This window comes from Aethalodelphis obliquidens, unplaced genomic scaffold (assembly GCF_003676395.1).
Source record: "Aethalodelphis obliquidens isolate GAN/ISIS:26980383/991018 unplaced genomic scaffold, ASM367639v1 scaffold117, whole genome shotgun sequence".
Taxonomy (NCBI): Eukaryota; Metazoa; Chordata; class Mammalia; order Artiodactyla; family Delphinidae; genus Aethalodelphis; species Aethalodelphis obliquidens.
The window spans coordinates 1,947,798-1,966,730 of record NW_020838061.1 but is presented as its reverse complement, the minus strand read 5'-3'; the positions used below and the strand labels follow the sequence as shown (position 1 = coordinate 1,966,730).

Here is an 18,933-nt window from a genome sequence, read left to right as displayed (position 1 = left end):
GGATAACTTCTTAAGGTAGAATGGACAAGATTTCCTAAATGGACTCAATATGTTGTGTGAGTGAGACTCTTTAACTTGAGAAACTAGAAGAGTGGAGTTGACATTTACTGAGATAGGGGAAAGTGTAGAACCATGTTTGGGAGAAGGCAAACGAAGTGTTAAGTTTTGGATGTGCTATATTTGAATTGCTAACTAGACATCTGAATACAAATATTGAGTAAGCAGTTAGAAATGTGAATCTAGAGTTCAGCACAGGAGTAGCCTGTGCTGGTTTATAAATTTTATGCTCCTAGCCTATATATGGCATTTAAAACTATGAGACCATATGAAGTCTTCCAGAACATCAGAAAAGAGGTCCAAGAAATGAGCCCTTTGGATACTGCAACTTTTTGAGGTTAAGAACATTAGGAGAGGAGAGTCAAGATGGTGGTGGAGTAGATGGATATGGAGTTCATCTCTCTCCATGGGTGCAGCAGGACTACATCTATAGATGCAACAATTCTCATGGAACACCAGCTGAAAACTAGCAGAAGACCTTGGACGAAAGGACTATACAGATCCCTTCATAACTGGGTAGGACAGAAAAAAGAAGAGAGGAGGCGGGATGGGAAGAGCACCCTGGGGTTGGGGAGCTGAAGCAGAGAGATTCCTGAATTTGAGGAAACCCCCTCTCTGACGGGGAAATCAATTTGGACAGAAGGGAAGCATTTGAGGCTGTCGGAAGAGGGTAACACAGCCTATCTGTGGCAAACAGGACAGAGTAAGAAATACAGATGGTCCATACCACAGCCCTACGTACCCCAGACTGGGACATGTGTTCACAGGTGTGCAAGGGGGCTGGGAGTTGGTGCGTGGGGATTGGAGAACAGGCCCAGAGCGAGAACTGCTGTTGGCTGTGCGACGGACTGAGGAGACAGGAGGGAGAAAATCCACAGCAGTGAATGCCTATGGAGGAAGACCAGACTACCATGGAAGCAGGGCACTATTGCTGAGTCACACGTAAGTGGAGGAGCCACTATTGAGCCTCTTCCCACATGCCAGCGCCTGACAATGACAATAAAAGAAGCCTGCTCAGGGATGGCTCCTGTGCACTGGCTGCTGAGCAATAAAAAAAGCCCCCTTAGAGCTGGCCCTCACGCACTGGCTGCAGGGTAATAAAAATAAAAGCCCTCTCAGGGCTGGCCCTCACACACCTGCTGCCAGGTGCCAGAAAAACCCCGGCCAGGGCTGGCCCTCATACATATTACGCTGGGTGCCAGAAAAGGCCCTCACTAGGGCCATATCTCTTTTGCCTGTAGCTGCTGGCTTCTCTGCACATTTGGTGCCACCAGGGCTCCTGCGATCCAAGCAGTCATACCACCTCTGTGCCTGGTCCTCCCGGGGCTGACCCAAGAGCTCCAAGGCAGCCTCAGGACCAGACACCTGTGGGTGGACCACACGTAGAGATGGGGATAAAACCAAAGCTGAAACTCAGGGATGGGGGGGACTAAGGAAAAAGACTGAAAATCTTTCCATTAGCTGCACAAGCTGCAGATTAAATCCCTGCAATCAGCTAGGTAGACCCTGCATCTATGGAATATCTGAGTAGACAGTGAGTGTTCCCACAAATGAAAATGGTCTAGCTCTGGCAGCTGTGGAATTTGGGGGCAAGTGCACACAGGTAGTGGGCCAGATCAGAGTCAGAGTGGTACCCACAGGGCCCACAGCAGGTCCGGAGACCAGCCCAGAGGCAGAGGAGAGCCTCTTGGGCTGTGGTTCACAGCGTGTGCAAGGACAATTACCGTGGAGACCCCAGGGAAACATAATTATTACTATTAATTTTATTATGTTTTGATTCCTTCTGTTTGTTCTAGATTATTTTTTGGTTTCTTTTTCTGTTTTTGTTTGTTGTTTCTTTTTTTTTAGTCTTTTGGGATCTCTGTGTTTTATAACGTATTTCTATTTTTTAATATATTTCTATTTATACTTTGCTTTTCTGTTGTGTTCTTTTCCCTTCTTTTCCTCTTTTTCTTTAATGTGTTTTTCTTTTTTAATATATTTCTATTTCTACTTTGCTTTTCTGTTGTCCTGTTTTTTTCCCTTTTTATTTTATTATTATTATTTTTTAAAAATCACTTTTATAGGTTTGTTCTGTTTCCTTGCTTTATTCTTCAGTTGGCTGGCATGGCACATGCTCTGGTTTTGTTTTTAGGTTATGTGTTTTTGTTAGTTTTAATCCTAATTGTTTGATTTCATTTTTGAGTTCTTCTATTTGTCTGGCTGTTCTCTTGCTTTTTGTTGTATTTGGCTCTGGTTTTGTTTGTTCCTTTTTTTTCTTTAATATATTTTCTATTTTATTTTTTTATATTTGTTTCTACATTGCTTTTCTGTTGTTCTGTCTTGTTTTGTTTCTTTGCTTTATCTTTCAGTTGGCACTCTGCTTTGGTTTTGTTTTTTGGTTTTGAGTTTTTGTCAGCTTTCTTCTTAATTCTTTGATTTTGTTCTTGGGTTCTTTGGTTTGTCTGGTCTCTTGCTATTTGATTTATCTGGTTCTGTTTTCTGTTTTGTGTGTGTGTGTTTGTGTGTGTTTCCTTGTTTCTGTTTGTTTGATTTTACTCTTTACCATTTGTCTGGGGTTTTGTTAGTGTTTTTTTTTTTTTAATCCCCTTTATCGCTGGGACGAGCGACTTGTGGGGTCTTGGTCCCTCAACCAGAAGTCAGGCCTGAGGCTCCGGAGTGGGAGCACCAAGTCGAGGATGCTGGACCACTAAAGAATTCCCAGCCCCAGGGAAGATTAATCACCTAGCGCTCTCATGGAGGCCTCTATCTGAATCTAAGACCCAGCTCCACCCAACTGCCAGCAGCTCCCAGTGCTGGATGCCTCACACCAAACAACAAACAAGATAGGAACACAAACCCACCTGTCAGCACACAGAAAACCTAAAGTCATACTAAGCTCACAGACACCCCAAAACACACCATCTGACACGGCCCTGCTCATCAGAGGGAAAAGACCCAGCTCCACCACCAGAATGCAGGCACCAGTCCCTCCCATCAGGAAGCCTACACAAGACACTGGACCAACCCCACCACCAGTGGCAGAGAACAGAAGCAAGAGGAACTACAATCCTGCAGCCTAGTGAAAGGAGACCTCAAATACTGTAAATTAGACAAAATGAGAAGACAGAGAAATATCTTACAGGCAAAAGAGCAAGATAAAAACCCACAAGACCAAATAAATGAAGAGGAAATAGGCAAACTACCTGAAAAAGAATTCAGAGTAATGATAGTAAAGATGATCCAAAATCTTGGAAATAGAATAAAGACAAGAATGTTTAACAAGGACCTAGAAGAACTAAACAGCAAACAAACAGTGATGAACAACACAATAACTGTAATTAAAAATACTCTAGAAGGAATCAATAGCAGAATAACTGAGGCAGAAGAACGGATAAGTGAGTTGGAAGATAGAATGGTGGAAATAACTGCTGAGGAGCAGAATAAAGAAAAAAGAATGAAAATAATGGAGGCCAGTCTCAGAGACCTCTGGGACAACATTAAGCACACCAACATTCGAATTATAGGTGTCCCGGAAGAAGAAGAAAAAAAGAAAAGGTCTGAGAAAATATCTGAAGAGATTATAGTTGAAAGTTTCCCCAACATGGGAAGGGAAATAGTCAATCAAGTCCAGGGAGCACAGAGAGTCCCATACAGGATAAACCCAAGGAGAAACACACCAAGACACATATTAATCAAACTAGCAAAAATTAAACACAAAGAAAAAATATTAAAAGCAGGAATGGAAAAGCAACAAATAACATACAAGGGAATCCCCAGAAGGTTAAAAGCTGATCTTTCAGCAGAAACTCTACAGGCCAGAAGGGAGTGGTGGGACATATTTAAAGTGATGAAAGGGAAAAACCGACAACCAAGATTACTCTATCCAGCAAGGATCTCATTCAGGTTTGACAGAGAAATCAAAAGAGAATTCAGCACCACCAAACCAGCTTTACAACAAATGCTAAAGGAACTTCTCTAGGCTGGAAACACAAGAGAAGGAAAAGACCTACAATAACAAACCCAAAACAATTAAGAAAATGGGAATAGGAACATACATATCAATAATTACCTTAAATGTAAATCGATTAAATGCTCCACCCAAAAGACACAGACTGGCTGAATCGATACAAAAACAAGACCCATATATGTGCTGTCTACAAGAGACCCACTTCAGACTTAGGGGCACACACCGACTGAAAGTGAGGGAATGGAAAAAGATATTCCATACAAAGGGAAATCAAAAGAAAGCTGGAGTAGCAATTCTCATATCAGACAAAATAGACTTTAAAATAAAGACTATTACAAGAGACAAAGAAGTACACTACATAATGATCAAGGGATCAATCCAAAAAGAAGATATAACAATTGGAAATATCTATGCACCCAACATAGGAGCACCTCAATACATAAGGCAAATGCTAACAACCATAAAATGGGAAATCAACAGTAACACAATAATAGTAGGCAACTTTAACGTCCTACTTACACCAATGGACAGACATCATCCAAACCCAAAATAAAGGAAACACAAGCTTTAAATGACACAACAGACCAGATGGACTTAATTGATATTTATAGGACATTCCATCCAAAAACAACAGAATATACTTTCTTCTCAAGTGCACATGGAACATTCTCCAGGATAGATTACATCCTTGGTCACAAATCAAGCCTTGGTAAATTTAAGAAAATTGAAATTGTATCAGGCATCTTTTCTGACCACAACGCTATAAGACTAGATATCAATTACAGGAAAAAATACTGTAAAAAATACAAATGGAGGGTAAACGATATGCTACTAAATAACCAAGAGATCACTGAAGAAATCAAAGAGGAAATAAAAAATTACCTAGAAATAAATGACAATGAAAACATGATGACCCAAAACCTACGGGATGCAGCAAAAGCAGTTCTAAGACAGAAGATTATAACAATACAATCCTACCTCAAGAAACAAGAAAAATCTGAAATAAACACAACCCTGGCTCTTCTGTAAAATGGGGCTTAGAGCAGTAACAATGTTAATTATTTATTTTTAGTATTCAACATAATGCACACAAAGTGGTACATACAATACCCTATGCATGGTAAGTAGGTAAGAACAATTTTTATATTTACTTTGTGACATAAGACTAAAAATATGTTTTTCACAAACTTGTTTTTATTTTAAATGTTTTTCAAACTCTGATTCATTTTGAAACGATTTCGTTTTTACATTTGGAAGACACACCTTTTTTCCATAGAGGAAATTAATTTCCAGTTTTATGATGAAACTGAAGGGGAAAAATTTACATACAGTTATTTATTTTACACCTACCTTTTCATAAACAGTTTCTGCTTTATGAACTGGGATAGACCTATATGTAATTTCACCACTAAGTATATTTTAAAAACAGCCAGATCTTAAATAATCACTATCTATGACATTAATACAGTTCTCCACAGACAGATTTTTAAACTGGGATCCCTTTGGGGGAGGGAGGTCTGTGGATAGAATTCATGTGATCTATGAAGTTGAAGGGGAAAATCTGTCTTTATTTTCATTAACCTTTGACTGAAGATGAACGTTTTCTTCGATAATGAATGCAGGCAACAAACCACAATACTATTCATGGTACCTTAGACTTTGTCACTAATAGAAATCACAGAGAATCATGCTGCAGCTGCAGATATCTTGAAATATTTACACTTACTACTACTTCAAAATTATAGCCTTAATCAGATATGTTGTTAGATACTGTTGATTAACACAATTAAGGAAGCTCATACATTACTATGCATTTTAGTTTATGCATTTAAAACATTCTGAGAAGGGGTCTGTAGCACACAGAAAAGGTTAAGCTTAGTGGTTCTGTCTGCTTCTTTCCCAAATGCATCTTTACTGCCACCTGGTGGAAGCCTTTGCTCAGTACAAGTGAAAAGTATACTACGAAATAGTTTAATCAATGTTTTTTTTTAATCAAACAGACATACTATAGTAAGCATTGACAAATAGTTATTTTATGTAAGTCTGAATGTGTCTAATTTTCTTAACAATTTCAACCAATTGACTAAGTTCTCTAACACTTCTACTCACTACCTTAATTTATATTCTTGTCCAAAATATGGTCAAAGGGTCCGATCACCTAAATTTGAAAGGCTCCTTTGCCTTTAGAGCTACACCTCTCAAAATTTGTTGAAAGGATTCAAATTTTTAGTTTATCCATAGCTTATGTCAGATATTATTAACTAGAGGAATATGCATAGAGAATTCCCTGAGGAGCTTTTCCTACAATCCACCTGCTTGGAGGCCTCACCTCTGGAGATTTTGATTTATAATTCTTGTTAGAGTGAATTTTAGAAAAAAAAAAAAACTCAAGAAATTGTGATGTGGATCCCTCTGGTTTAGAACCATTCAACCTAGGTCATTTGATTTCTGTCTTTTTTTTTAAAGGGTCATCTCATGCTTTTCTGAGTAATTAAGGATTATATCTTTCCTCTTAGAAATTTCTTCATCCCTTTTGATCCAGGGATCTCTGTCCTCCCAAAGAATTACCAATCATAAAAACTCTTCTTGAATCTCAATCCCCTAATCATTGTAATGATTTTCTTTGTACTTTATCATATTTAAATCTCTAATGAAAAACAATTTATGCTTAGTTTTTTTTAGTAGACTTTAAAAAAAGCTGGTGTTATACAAACAGGAAAGGAATAAAGATATTTAAAGTTATAAAACAGCAATGAATTATTATCTCAAATAGCCATTAGGTGTTATCTGTTCACTGATAATTTAGTTCACGTCTTATCTCATTTATATTTTAAGCAAGTTAGGTACAAAAAAAATAGGACAGATCACTAATAAATTGCTGAGTGAAGTTACGAATGTTAGAGATTCTATTTTTGTTTCTTTTGTATAAAATTGGGATGATATTCAGTATTCAGCTTTTCAGTAACTGAAACACTAAAAGATATTAGTCATTGCAAAGTAGTTTCACATGCTGTTCTATTCTTTCCAATCTTTTTTCTCTCTGTACTTCAGTTTGGCTATTTTTTTATTGTTCTGTATTTGAGTTCATTATTTCTGTCCTCTTTTTATATATGATCTGCTATTAAACCTATCCAATGAGTTCATAATTTCATGTACTGTATTTTTCACATCTAGAATATCCACTTGATTTTTTAATAGATTTCAACTTTCTGTGAAATTCTCCATCTTTTTATCCATTTTGTTCATCATGTTTTCCATTTGACATATTAGTAATAGTTAAAGTGCTTTTCTGCTAACTTCAGTATTTAGATCACCTGTGGGTCTGCTGTTATTTTTTTTCTCTTTTGTTAGTCACATCTTCCTGCCTCTTTGCATGATTAGTATTTTATTTGTATGGTGGACACCGTGTAAAAAAGAACTGAAGAAGCTCCAGATGATATCATCGGCCAGAGGGGGGACCCTTTTCCTCTTTTAGGAAGGGTGAAGTACTTATCATCTCACTCCAATCAGGCACTGAGCTGAGCTGCAGTTATAGTAAGAGTCAGTCAACCTCTGGTTCCTCCCTCCTCCTCAGGTATGATACTCTCTAGCTTCTGATTGACAGCCTGAGTTTCTGTCTCCCTCACAGTAAAAGACTGTAGGAAATTTGGTTTTGCCCTTCAGGGTTCTGAGTTTGACTATTTAGTGTTATGACTTATAAAATAATCTGGGAAATATCAAAAGGGGAAGATGAGTCATGTATATATGGCACACATCATCCCTCTAATACAGAAATCAGCAAACTTTGCACAGGGCCAAAGTAAACATTTTCAACTTTGTAAACCATAAGGTCTCCATCACAACCACTCAACTCTGCCATTTTAGGGTGAAAGCAGCCACAGACAAGACAATACACAATGAGTGTGGCTGTGTTCCAATAAGACTTTATTTATTTATGGACACTGGAATTTGAATTTCATACAATTTTAACTTGTCATGAAATATTTTTATTTTTATTTTTAAACTATTTTAATCACATAGGAACCATTTGTGAAATGTACAAAAATAGTCCGTGAGCCAGATTTGGCACAGGGTCCATAGTTTGCCAACCTCTGAGAGGGACATTAATCTTGTGAGACTGTGAGAGATTTCATTCTGCTTTCATCAGATTTTGAAGAGGTCCATGTCACCAAATTTCCAAATTTGTGATTCCCAAAATAAGTTATTGGCATAAATGTATATGGATGATAGAGAACAACCAAACTCATATTCAGAGCCATGATATATAGTTGGACAGTACACCCAATCTATTCTGTATGGTGAGAAGTGGTGGCCATGGCTAGGTTCCCTAGCTAAGTAATGTGCTCCCAAAGTGTGCTCAATGACAATAAATTTGTTTATCGGCAAAATGGCTAATTACTCTAGGCCAATGATAATGATATCTTCTAACACTTACTGAGAACTTAGTATGTGCTTGACATTGTACTTTTTGCTTTACATGCAATATCTCATTTAATCCTCACAACAAGCATGTCAGAAAAACACTATTATTGTCCTCCTTTTACAGATGAGGAGACCAAGGCTTGAGGTATTAGATAACTTGCCCCAGGCAATAAAACTAGTAAATGTTGGATTTAGGATTCAGATCCAGGTTCTATTCTAAAACCTGTACTCATAATCACTACTGTTTTCTGTGTCTTGGACCTTTGGGATTGCATATGAAATGTGGAAATAGTCTCAAGGGTCTCAAGTATAATCAAATCTGAATACTATATAAGGATGAATAGTACTGGGTATTTCTCTCTTCTACATGTCTCCTTAGAATGCTTCTCATTTACCACATTACCCATGACAGGCAGGCAAAATGTTCCAGAATCCAGATATGTGAAGAAAAGACATTGGCTGGGGATGGTTTGGTCCCATTGTGAAGCTGCAACATCTCCACAAAGATCTCTGGAGTTGACAGGCATTTAGAGAAATGACCAGATATATTATATGCCTGTGGGAATACGATCAACTGGGGATTACTCAGAGAGAGTCTAAACACTGTATAACTTATCTTGATTAGAAAGGAGACGTGACAGGAAATAGTAAAACTCAAATCAGGTTTACTCAGTGACAGCTTTTATAAAGATTAAGTAAGAGAGGAGGAGGCTGAAATTAGAGACTAAACTCTGGCTTTAAATTAGATAATCTATATGCAATGGAAAGTGCTGGAACTTTGTCAGTAATATCTGGAGTATAAACACAACTCTATTCATAAACTATAATTTTGGGCAAGTTACTTAAGCTCCCTGAGTCTCAGTCTCTTTATCATAAAACAATTATAATTACATATATACCAGAGTTTTTTTGTTTTGCTTTTTGGGAGAGGATTGAATAACATAACATACTAACAGTTCTTTGCACCACAGTAGTTGCTCAGTAAAGGGGAGATATTTTCATTATTCCCTAATTCTCTACCTCTGAGTTGGTCCTATTTGTAATAAGACAACTTAATGCATAGTACCATTTACTTGGTATAGATAAACCTACATAAACCAGTGACTGGTGAGTTTATGTGAATACACTACTGAAATGGTACTAAACACTCTGTTACTTTCTTTTTGATCACAGTAAAACCATGGTAGTATTTACCTAGGAAGTATAATTGTCACTATTTGGTCCCACAAAGTATTAATTGCCTGTATCTAATACTAGCAAAAATATTAATATTATATAACTTGTGTTATTTTTACTATTTGATGCTGAAAGTTCTTAGTATCTAAACTAAATAAAACTGATGGTAGAAGAGAAGATTGATAGGGGTAGATAGCACAAGAAATGGAAGCCTGATATTTCTTCTATGTAGATGTGACTCGTCATAGCCTGTAAACTGGTAAATCCAGAAAGACACATTTTCCCCCACCTGATTAAAAATCTCACATCTATAAATTGATTAAATGCTTCACTCACCCAACCAGCCAGTGCTATTATTCTCTACTCCCATATGCCAAGAACTATGTTATGAGCTATGTGGCAATTAGAAAAAGTTCCACATATCTGAGTACCTCATAACCTAAAAAGATACACAGACTACAGATATGAGAAAAACAAAACATTTATGAGGAAAACACATAAATAAGTTCAAACTACTAATTATAATACTATAAAATTATTTAAGAAAAGAATGAAAACAAAATTGAATTATTCCAAACAAACCTGAGGTGGATTCTGATTTGGTCTTTGTTTCAGAGCTGAGTTCCGTTGACAAAGGCACTGAATGTTTCAGGTTGTGAGTTGTTTTTGCAGGTATTTCTATTTCATCAGAGCTTCCTAGCTGTTTACCAAAAAGGATTTTTCTTTCATAAGTAAATCATTTTACTAAAAGAATAAAATATCTTAAAAAATTATAGCATGTGTCTTTATTCCTGTCTTACCCCTAGGTTCTTCATGACACTTTTTTCCTTAAATTCCATATATATGTGTTAGCATACGGTATTTGTCTTTCTCTTTCTGACTTACTTCACTCTGTATGATAGACTCTAGGTCTATCCACCTCACTACAAATAGCTCAAGACCTACTAGAGAATGGACTTGAGGATATGGGGAGGGGGAAGGGTAAGCTGTGACAAAGCGAGAGAGAGGCATGGACATATATACACTACCAAACGTAAGGTAGATAGCTAGTGGGAAGCAGCCGCATAGCACAGGGAGATCAGCTCAGTGCTTTGTGACCACCTGGAGGGGTGGGATAGGGAGGGTGGGAAGGAGGGAGACGCAAGAGGGAAGAGATATGGGAACATATGTATATGTATAACTGATTCACTTTGTTATAAAGCAGAAACTAACACACCATTGTAAAGCAATTATACTCCAATAAAGATGTAAAAAAAAAAGATTTTATAAAACCTTCCTCAAAATAGAAATAGCCATAAGGAAAGTTGTAGCATGCTAATGATACAGTACTGTAAATCAAAATGCAATTGGTAATAAGGCCATAAATAACTTAGTTACAAACTGACTTTCTTTTGCTAATTGATTTTATGTCAATCTTGAGTTTAAATGCTATGTATCAGGGACTGAAAATTAATACGAATGCTATCTTTACAATGTATGTGCTATAATAGTTCTTGCTGCCCTATTCCTAATACAAAGCATGAAATGTTCTCAAGTTTGAGAGTACTGGTGTCATAGGAAACATGATTAAAACTAATCAATAAGGAACTATGAAATAATCTTCTATATAAGTTCAAACAGTCTGTTTTTGGTTGATTGTTAAGAATATAATTCTGTCTTGAAGCAATAACATGTAATATGTGATTTCCACATTTTTATAAGAAAACAAACTCTTTGTTGCTTAACTCATCAAAATTCTAGTTGTGAAAATTGATTTAATGGCATAATTCCTAAAGGAATTTACTTTTATAGATATCCAAAATTTCATCTTAAAATCAAACCAGAACACGAAAAATCTAGACCTCATTGCTTAGTCCATAATTAATATTAATATTGCTTCCAGTGAAATGGGCTTTATGTTATGTTGTTGACTAAAATGGAAGATGTTATGATTAAGGACTCTATTCATATATTGTTGCCAAGAATACCATACACACTTTACAAAGACCTAACAGCAACATATGTCTTAGGACTTAACTCTAGGAAAAACTGTTTCTCTTCTAAGCAGTCATTTTTAGTTTTTTTCATATTACTATATACAAAATTAAGAAAATTATTATTTTTTTCATTTACTATGTATTAGGCACTATTATTTGTACTAGGTATGTAATAATACATTGAATTTTCACAGAAAAATAAAGAAAATTATAGCATGCAAAGGTAGTATATTCCTTCATCTCTTTTCAATCCATCCTTGACTTCTGTCTAGGACTCTCATTACAAGCTAAAACCCACCCAAACAAAACTCAAAATCTACCTTTTTGGTCCATTTAAACTCTACCTTAGTTTTTTCTTTAGGTTCAGGAAGTGACTCTTTTTTGTTGTTTTTTGTCCACAATGATTTAACTGCTTCATAAATCTGCTGGCTTGTAGCATATGCCTTTTTCCCAGTTACCTAATTAAAACAAAAAGTGAGTCAAATAATATACACTTCTAAAAGTTAAAATAACAAATACTAAAAAATTTACATCTGGTATTTTATAAGAACACCCAGGTCAGAATCAATAATAAAGATATAAATCTCTAGATCATGAGAACACAAAGCCTCATTTTCTATATCTTATATGAAAAATTATTTGCCTCATGTAAAAGGCTAAAATATATATATTTAGTACACCACCAAGAGTGAATCCTAATGTAAACTGTGGACTTTCGGTGATAATGATGTGTCAGTGTAGGCTCATCAATTGTAAAAAATTTAGGAGACTCATTAGCGCAGTAGGTAGTGCACAGCCTCATAATTGTAAAAAATGTATCCCTCTGGTGAAGATGTTGATAACGGAGGAGGCTATGCATGTGTGGGTGCAGGGGGTGTACCAGAAATCTCTGTACTTTCTCCTTAATTTTGTCGTGAATCTAAAAGTACTCTAAAAAATTAATAAAGTCTTAAAAATGTATAGTTTGCATTCACACTGTAACGTGAATTTAAAACTCTGTTTAACAGGAGTTTGGGAAAGACAGTTTGAGATAACAAACAGCTGACTGAGAAAAAGATTTTAAGATGCTAAAAAGTTAATGCTTTTGCTTAAATTTTTATGTTGCTTTCTCCAATCACAAAGAAAAATAATTAATGTATTTCTCTAGAGAATGATACGTTTTTGGTAGAAACGTGAAATAAACAATGAACTACAAACACACTAAAGCAGAGGCTAGGATGCTAACTGAATTCCTGAAGCTGCTATTATTTTCATTCATATCTCTTTTCCTTTGGAAAAAATCTCTTTCTGATTCCTCCTTTCTATTCTTTTCCCACCCTTTTTTTTCTTATCGTTAAAGTAATGTTAATAGCTATTGATTTCTCAAACTTTAAAGAGGTTTTGAGGCGCTTTCTAGTTTTACACTTTCTATAAACATAAATTTTTAAAAACTATGTTTTTCTTCCTTAAATAGAAATATTTTTATTATTTTTGCTAAGTATATATCTATACTTAAGAAAAATCAGTCAATCCACTAGTAATGAAAGTCCTCTTCCTCCTCTCAGTGTAATCTTTGTTAACAACTGTACGGATATTCTTCTTGAATTTTTACTCTTTTATCTTCATTATATATGCACACACATAGCATTTTAAAACAAACAGAATGTTGATACATATACATCTACCAAAGGGATGATGTAGATCTATATGCACTGACATGGATAGAAATCCATGATGAACCACTGAATTGCAAAAAAGAGAAGAAAGAATAGATTACCAACTACAATCTCAATTATGTTTTAAATTAACATTTAAAATAAACTGCCCACACATACACTTTTTTTCCTTTTAAAACACAAATGGAATCACGTGATACATATTGAGGTGTGATTTTTTAAAAGCTTAACAATATGTCACAGAGATGTTTCCGTATCAGTTTATATGCCAGTAGATCTGCTTCTAACAGCCACACAGCTAGTATTCTATATGGATACATCACAATTCGTTTAACAAATCCCCTATTGATGGGCATTATGACTTGTTTAACAAATCCCTTGTTGATGGGCATATGGAATACTTCCCTTTTTATACTGGCAATTATAAGCCTGCTGTAATTAGCACTCTTACACAAATAACTGGGACCATATACTGTTGTGGTATTTCCTTGGAAAAATTTCTAGATGTGAAATATCTGGATTAAAGATTATATACATTTTAATTTTTGATAATATTGCCACATTGCCTCTAGAAAGTCAGTGCTATATTGTAGCAATTTACACTCCCACCAAGAGTATATATGTTTTCCAACCCCATTTACCAGCAGAAGTGTTATGATTTTTTTAAATCTTTGTCAAATGGAAAGGCTAAAAAACAGTATCTAAATGATTATTTAAATTTTCATTTATTTGATTGCTGATGAAGTTAAGCATCTTTCATATATTAGGCCATTTATGTTTCTTATTTTGTGGAATGCTTGTTCATATACTTAATTTTCATAGAGGGCATTCATCCTTTTCCTACTGATTTATAGAAGTGTTTAATATATGGAAGGATATTATTTAATCCTTTGTTAATATGTTGCAAATAGGTCTTCCAGTTTTTCATTTATCCATTTACTTTGTATACGGTATACTGTAGTCAACAGAAATGTATCACTTTGATGTAGTAAAATATATTCATTTTTCTTCTTCGATCGCTTCTGGATTGTGTTTTGCTTAAGAAAGCCTTTCCTATCCCAAGATTACACAAAAATTCCTCTTTTCTCTTCTAACATTTTATAGCATTATATTTTATCATTAGATCTTTATTCCACCTGCAATTTATTTTTGCATGATATTTAGTAAAGGTCTAAGTATTTTTCCAAAAAACCAATTATTCCAACACATTTCTTGAAGAGTCCATCTTTTCTTTTTTTTTTTCTGATTCCCAGTTAAGTTTACTATCTTTTTTCTTTTTAATATCTTTATTGGAGTATAATTGCTTTACAATAGTGTGTTAGTTTCTGCTTTATAACAAAGTGAATCAGCTATACATACACATATGTTCCCATATCTCTTCCCTCTTGCGTCTCCCTCCCTCCCACCCTCCCTATCCCACCCCACTAGCTAAACCACCGAGCTGATCTACCTGTGCTATGCAGATGCTTCCCACTAGCTATCTATTTTATGTTTCGTAGTGTATATATGTCCATGCCATTCTCACACTTTGTCACAGCTTACCCTTCACCCTCCCCATATCTTCAAGTCCATTCTCTAGTAACTCTGTGCCTTTATTCCCATCTTACCCCTAGGTACCTCATCACCTTTTTTTTTTTTCCCCTCAGATTCCACATATATGTGTTAGCATACGGTATTTGTTTTTCTCTTTCTGACTTACTTCACTCTGTATGACGGTTTCTAGGTCCATCCACGTAACTACAAATAACCCAGTTTCATTCCTTTTTATGGCTGAATAATATTCCACTGTAAACATGTGCCACACCTTCTTTATCCATTCATCTGTTGATGGACACTTAGGTTGCTTCCATGTCCTGGCTATTGTAAATAGAGCTGTAATGAACATTTTGGTACATGACTCTTTGAATTATGGTTTTCTCAGGGTATATGCCCAATAGTGGAATTGCTGGGTCGTATGGTAGTTCAATTTTTAGTTTTTTAAGGAAACTGCATACTGTTCTCCATAGTGCCTGTATCAATTTACACTCCCATCAACAGTGCAAGAGGGTTCCCTTTATGAACACCCTCTCCAGCATTTATTGTATCTAGATTTTCTGATGACGGCCATTCTGACTGGTGTGAAAAGATATATCACTGTAGTTTTGATTTGCATTTCTCTAATGGTTAATGATGTTGAGCATTCTTTCATGTGCTTGTTGGCAATCTGTATATCTTCTTTGGAGAAATGTCTATTTAGGTCTCTGCCCATTTCTGGATTGGGTTGCTTGCCTTTTTGTTATTGAGCTGCATGAGCTGCTTGTAAATTTTGGAGATTAATCCTTGGTCAGTTGCTTCATTTGCAAATATTTTCTCCCATTCTGACGGTTGTCTTTTGGTCTTGTTTATGGTTTCCTTTGCTATGCAAAAGCTTTTAAGTTTCATTAGTTCACATTTGTTTATTTTTGTTTTTATTTCCATTTCTCTAGGAGGTGGGTCAAAAAGGATCTTGCTGTGATTTATGTCATAGAGTGTTCTGCATATGTTTTCCTATAAGAGTTTGATAGTGTCTGGCCTTATATTTAGGTCTTTAACCCATTTTGAGTTTATTTTTGTGTAAGGTGTTAGGGAATGTTCTAATTTCATACTTTTTTCTTTTTTTTTTTTGAGGTACTGCGGCCGCTCACTGTTGTGGCCTCTCCCACTGTGGAGCACAGGCTCCGGACGTGCAGGCTCAGCAGGCATGACTCATGGACCCAGCAGTTCCACGGCTTGTGGGATCTTCCCGGACTCGGGCACAAATCCGTGTCCCTTGGATCAGCAGGCAGACGCTCAACCACTGTGCCACCAGGGAAGCCCTAATTTCATACTTTTACATGTACCTGTCCAGTTTTCCCAGCACCACTTATTAAAGAGGCTGTCTTTCTCCACTATACATTCCTGCCTCCTTTATCAAAGATAAGGTGACCATATGTGCGTGGATTATCTCTGGGCTTTCTATCCTGTTCCATTGATCTATCTTTCTGTTTCTGTGCCAGTACCATACTGTCTTGATTACAGTAGCTTTGTAGTATAGTCTAAAGTCTGGTAGCCTGATTCTTCCAGCTCTGTTTTTTGTTCTCAACATTGTTTTGGCTATTCGGGGTCCTTTGTGTTTCCATACAAATTGTGAAATTTTTTGTTCTAGTTCTGTGAAAAATGCCAGTGGTAGTTTGATAGGGATTGCGTTGAATCTGTAGATTGCTTTGGGTAGTAGAGTCATTTTCACAATGTTGATTCTTCCAATCCAAGAACATGGTATATCTCTCCATCTGTTTGTATCACCTTTAGTTTCTTTCATCAGTGTCTTATAATTTTCTGCATACAGGTCTTTCATCTCCGTAGGTAGGTTTATTCCTAGATATTTTATTCTTTTTGTTGCAATGGTAAATGGGAGTGTCTTCTTGATTTCACTTTCAGATTTTTTCATCATTACTGTATAGGAATGCCAGAGATTTCTGTGCATTAAATTTGTATCCTGCTACTTTACCAAATTCATTAATTAGCTCTAGTAGCTTTCTGGTAGCATCTTTAGGATTCTCAATGTATAGTATCATGTCACCTGCAAACAGTGACAGCTTTACTTCTTTTCTTTTTTTTATAGCTTTTTTTTTTAAACATCTTTATTGGGGTATAATTGCTTTACAATGGTGTGTTAGTTTCTGCTTTATAACAAAGTGAATCAGTTATACATATGTTCCCATATGTCTTCCCTCTTGCGTCTCCCTCCCTCTCACCCTCCCTATCCCACCCCTCCAGGCTGTCACAAAGCACCGAGCCAGTATCGCTGTGCCATGTTGCTGCTTCTCACTAGCTATCTACCTTACTACGTTTGTTAGTGTGTATATATCCATGACTCTCTCTCGCCCTGTCACAGCTCACCCTTCCCCCTCCCCATATCCTCAAGTCCATTCTCCAGGAGGTCTGCGTCTTTATTCCTGTCTTACGCCTAGGTTCTTCATGATATATTTTTTCATTAAATTCCATATATATATGTTAGCATACGGTATTTGTCTTTTTCTTTCTGACATACTTCACTCTGTATGACAGACTCTAGGTCTATCCACCTCGCAACAAATAGCTCAATTTCGTTTCTTTTTATGGCTGAGTAATATTCCATTGTATATATGTGCCACATCTTCTTTATCCTTTCATCCGATGATGGGCACTTAGGTTGTTTCCATCTCCGGGCTATTGTAAATAGAGCTGCAATGAACATTTTGGTACATGACTGTTTTTGAATTTTGGTTTTCTCAGGGTATATGCCCAATAGTGGGATTGCCGGGTTATATGGTAGTTCTATTTGTAGTTTTTTAAGGAACCTCCATACTGTTCTCCATAGTGGCTGAACGAATTCACATTCCCACCAGCAGTGCAAGAGTGTTCCCTTTTCTCCACACCCTCTCCAGCATTTATTGTTTCTAGATTTTCTGATGACAGCCATTCTGACCGGTGTGAAAAGATATATCACTGTAGTTTTGATTTGCATTTCTCTAATGGTTAATGATGTTGAGCATTCTTTCATGTGCTTGTTGGCAATCTGTATATCTTCTTTGGAGAAATGTCTATTTAGGTCTTCTGCCCATTTCTGGATAGGGTTGCTTGCTTTTTTGTTATTGAGCTGCATGAGCTGCTTGTAAATTTTGGAGATTAATCCTTGGTCAGTTGCTTCATTTGCAAATATTTTCTCCCATTCTGAGGGTTGTCTTTTGGTCTTGTTTATGGTTTCCTTTGCTGTGCAAAAGCTTTGAAGTTTCATTAGGTCCCATTTGTTTATTTTTGTTTTTATTTCCATTACTCTAGGAGGTGGGACAAAAAGGATCTTGCTGTGATTTATGTCATAGAGTGTTCTGCCTATGTTTTTCTCTAAGAGTTTGATAGTTTCTGGCCTTACATTTAGGTCTTTAATCCATTTTGAGCTTATTTTTGTGTATGGGGCTAAGGAGTGATCTTATCTCATACTTTTACATGTACCTGTCTAGTTTTCCCAGCACCACTTATTGAAGAGGCTGTCCTTGCTCCACTGTACATTCCTGCCACCTTTATCAAAGATAAGGTGTCCATATGTGTGTGGGTTTATCTCTGGGCTTTCTATCCTGTTCCATTGATCTATCTTTCTGTTTTTGTGCCAGTACCGTACTGTCTTGATTACTGTAGTTTTGTAGTATAGTCTGAAGTCAGGGAGCCTGACTCCTCCAGCTCCTTTTCTCGTTCTCAAGATTGCTTTGGCTATTCGGGGTCTTTTGTGTTTCCATACAAATTGCAAAATTTTTTGTTCTAGTTCTGTGAAAAGTGCCAGTGGTAGTTTGACAGGAATTGCATTGAATCTATAGATTGCTTTGGGTAGTAGAGTCATTTTCACAATGTTGATTCTTCCAATCCAAGAACATGGTATATCTCTCCATCTATTTGTATCATCTTTAATTTCTTTCATCAGTGTCTTATAATTTTCTGCATACAGGTCTTTTGTCTCCTTAGGTAGGTGTATTCCTAGATATTTTATTCTTTTTGTTGCAGTGGTAAATGGGAGTGTTTTCTTGATTTCACTTTCAGATTTTTCATCATTAGTGTGTAGGAATGCCAGAGATTTCTGTGCATTAATTTTGTATCCTGCTACTTTACCAAATTCATTGATTAGCTCTAGTAGTTTTCTGGTAGCATGTTTAGGATTCTCTATGTATAG

General features: G+C 36.3%; 1 protein-coding gene across 6 annotated transcripts in view; it reads right to left on the bottom strand.

Moving 5' to 3' along the window:
- The window catches only part of APOOL (apolipoprotein O like), a 126,021-nt gene that overhangs the window by 1,609 nt on the left and 105,479 nt on the right, over positions 1 to 18,933 (bottom strand). For 3 of the 6 annotated variants that reach the window (XM_027097865.1, XM_027097864.1, XM_027097866.1), the window contains exons 7-8: positions 11,901 to 12,038; positions 10,187 to 10,304 (exon numbers count right to left, since the gene is read on the bottom strand). In XM_027097865.1, the coding sequence (XP_026953666.1) occupies positions 10,187 to 10,304; positions 11,901 to 12,038 (256 nt within the window). Of the gene's footprint in view, positions 1 to 5,269; positions 5,313 to 10,186; positions 10,305 to 11,900; positions 12,039 to 18,933 lie in introns of all 6 variants that reach the window. The other 3 variants (XM_027097868.1, XM_027097867.1, XM_027097869.1) reach the window with 3 other exon arrangements.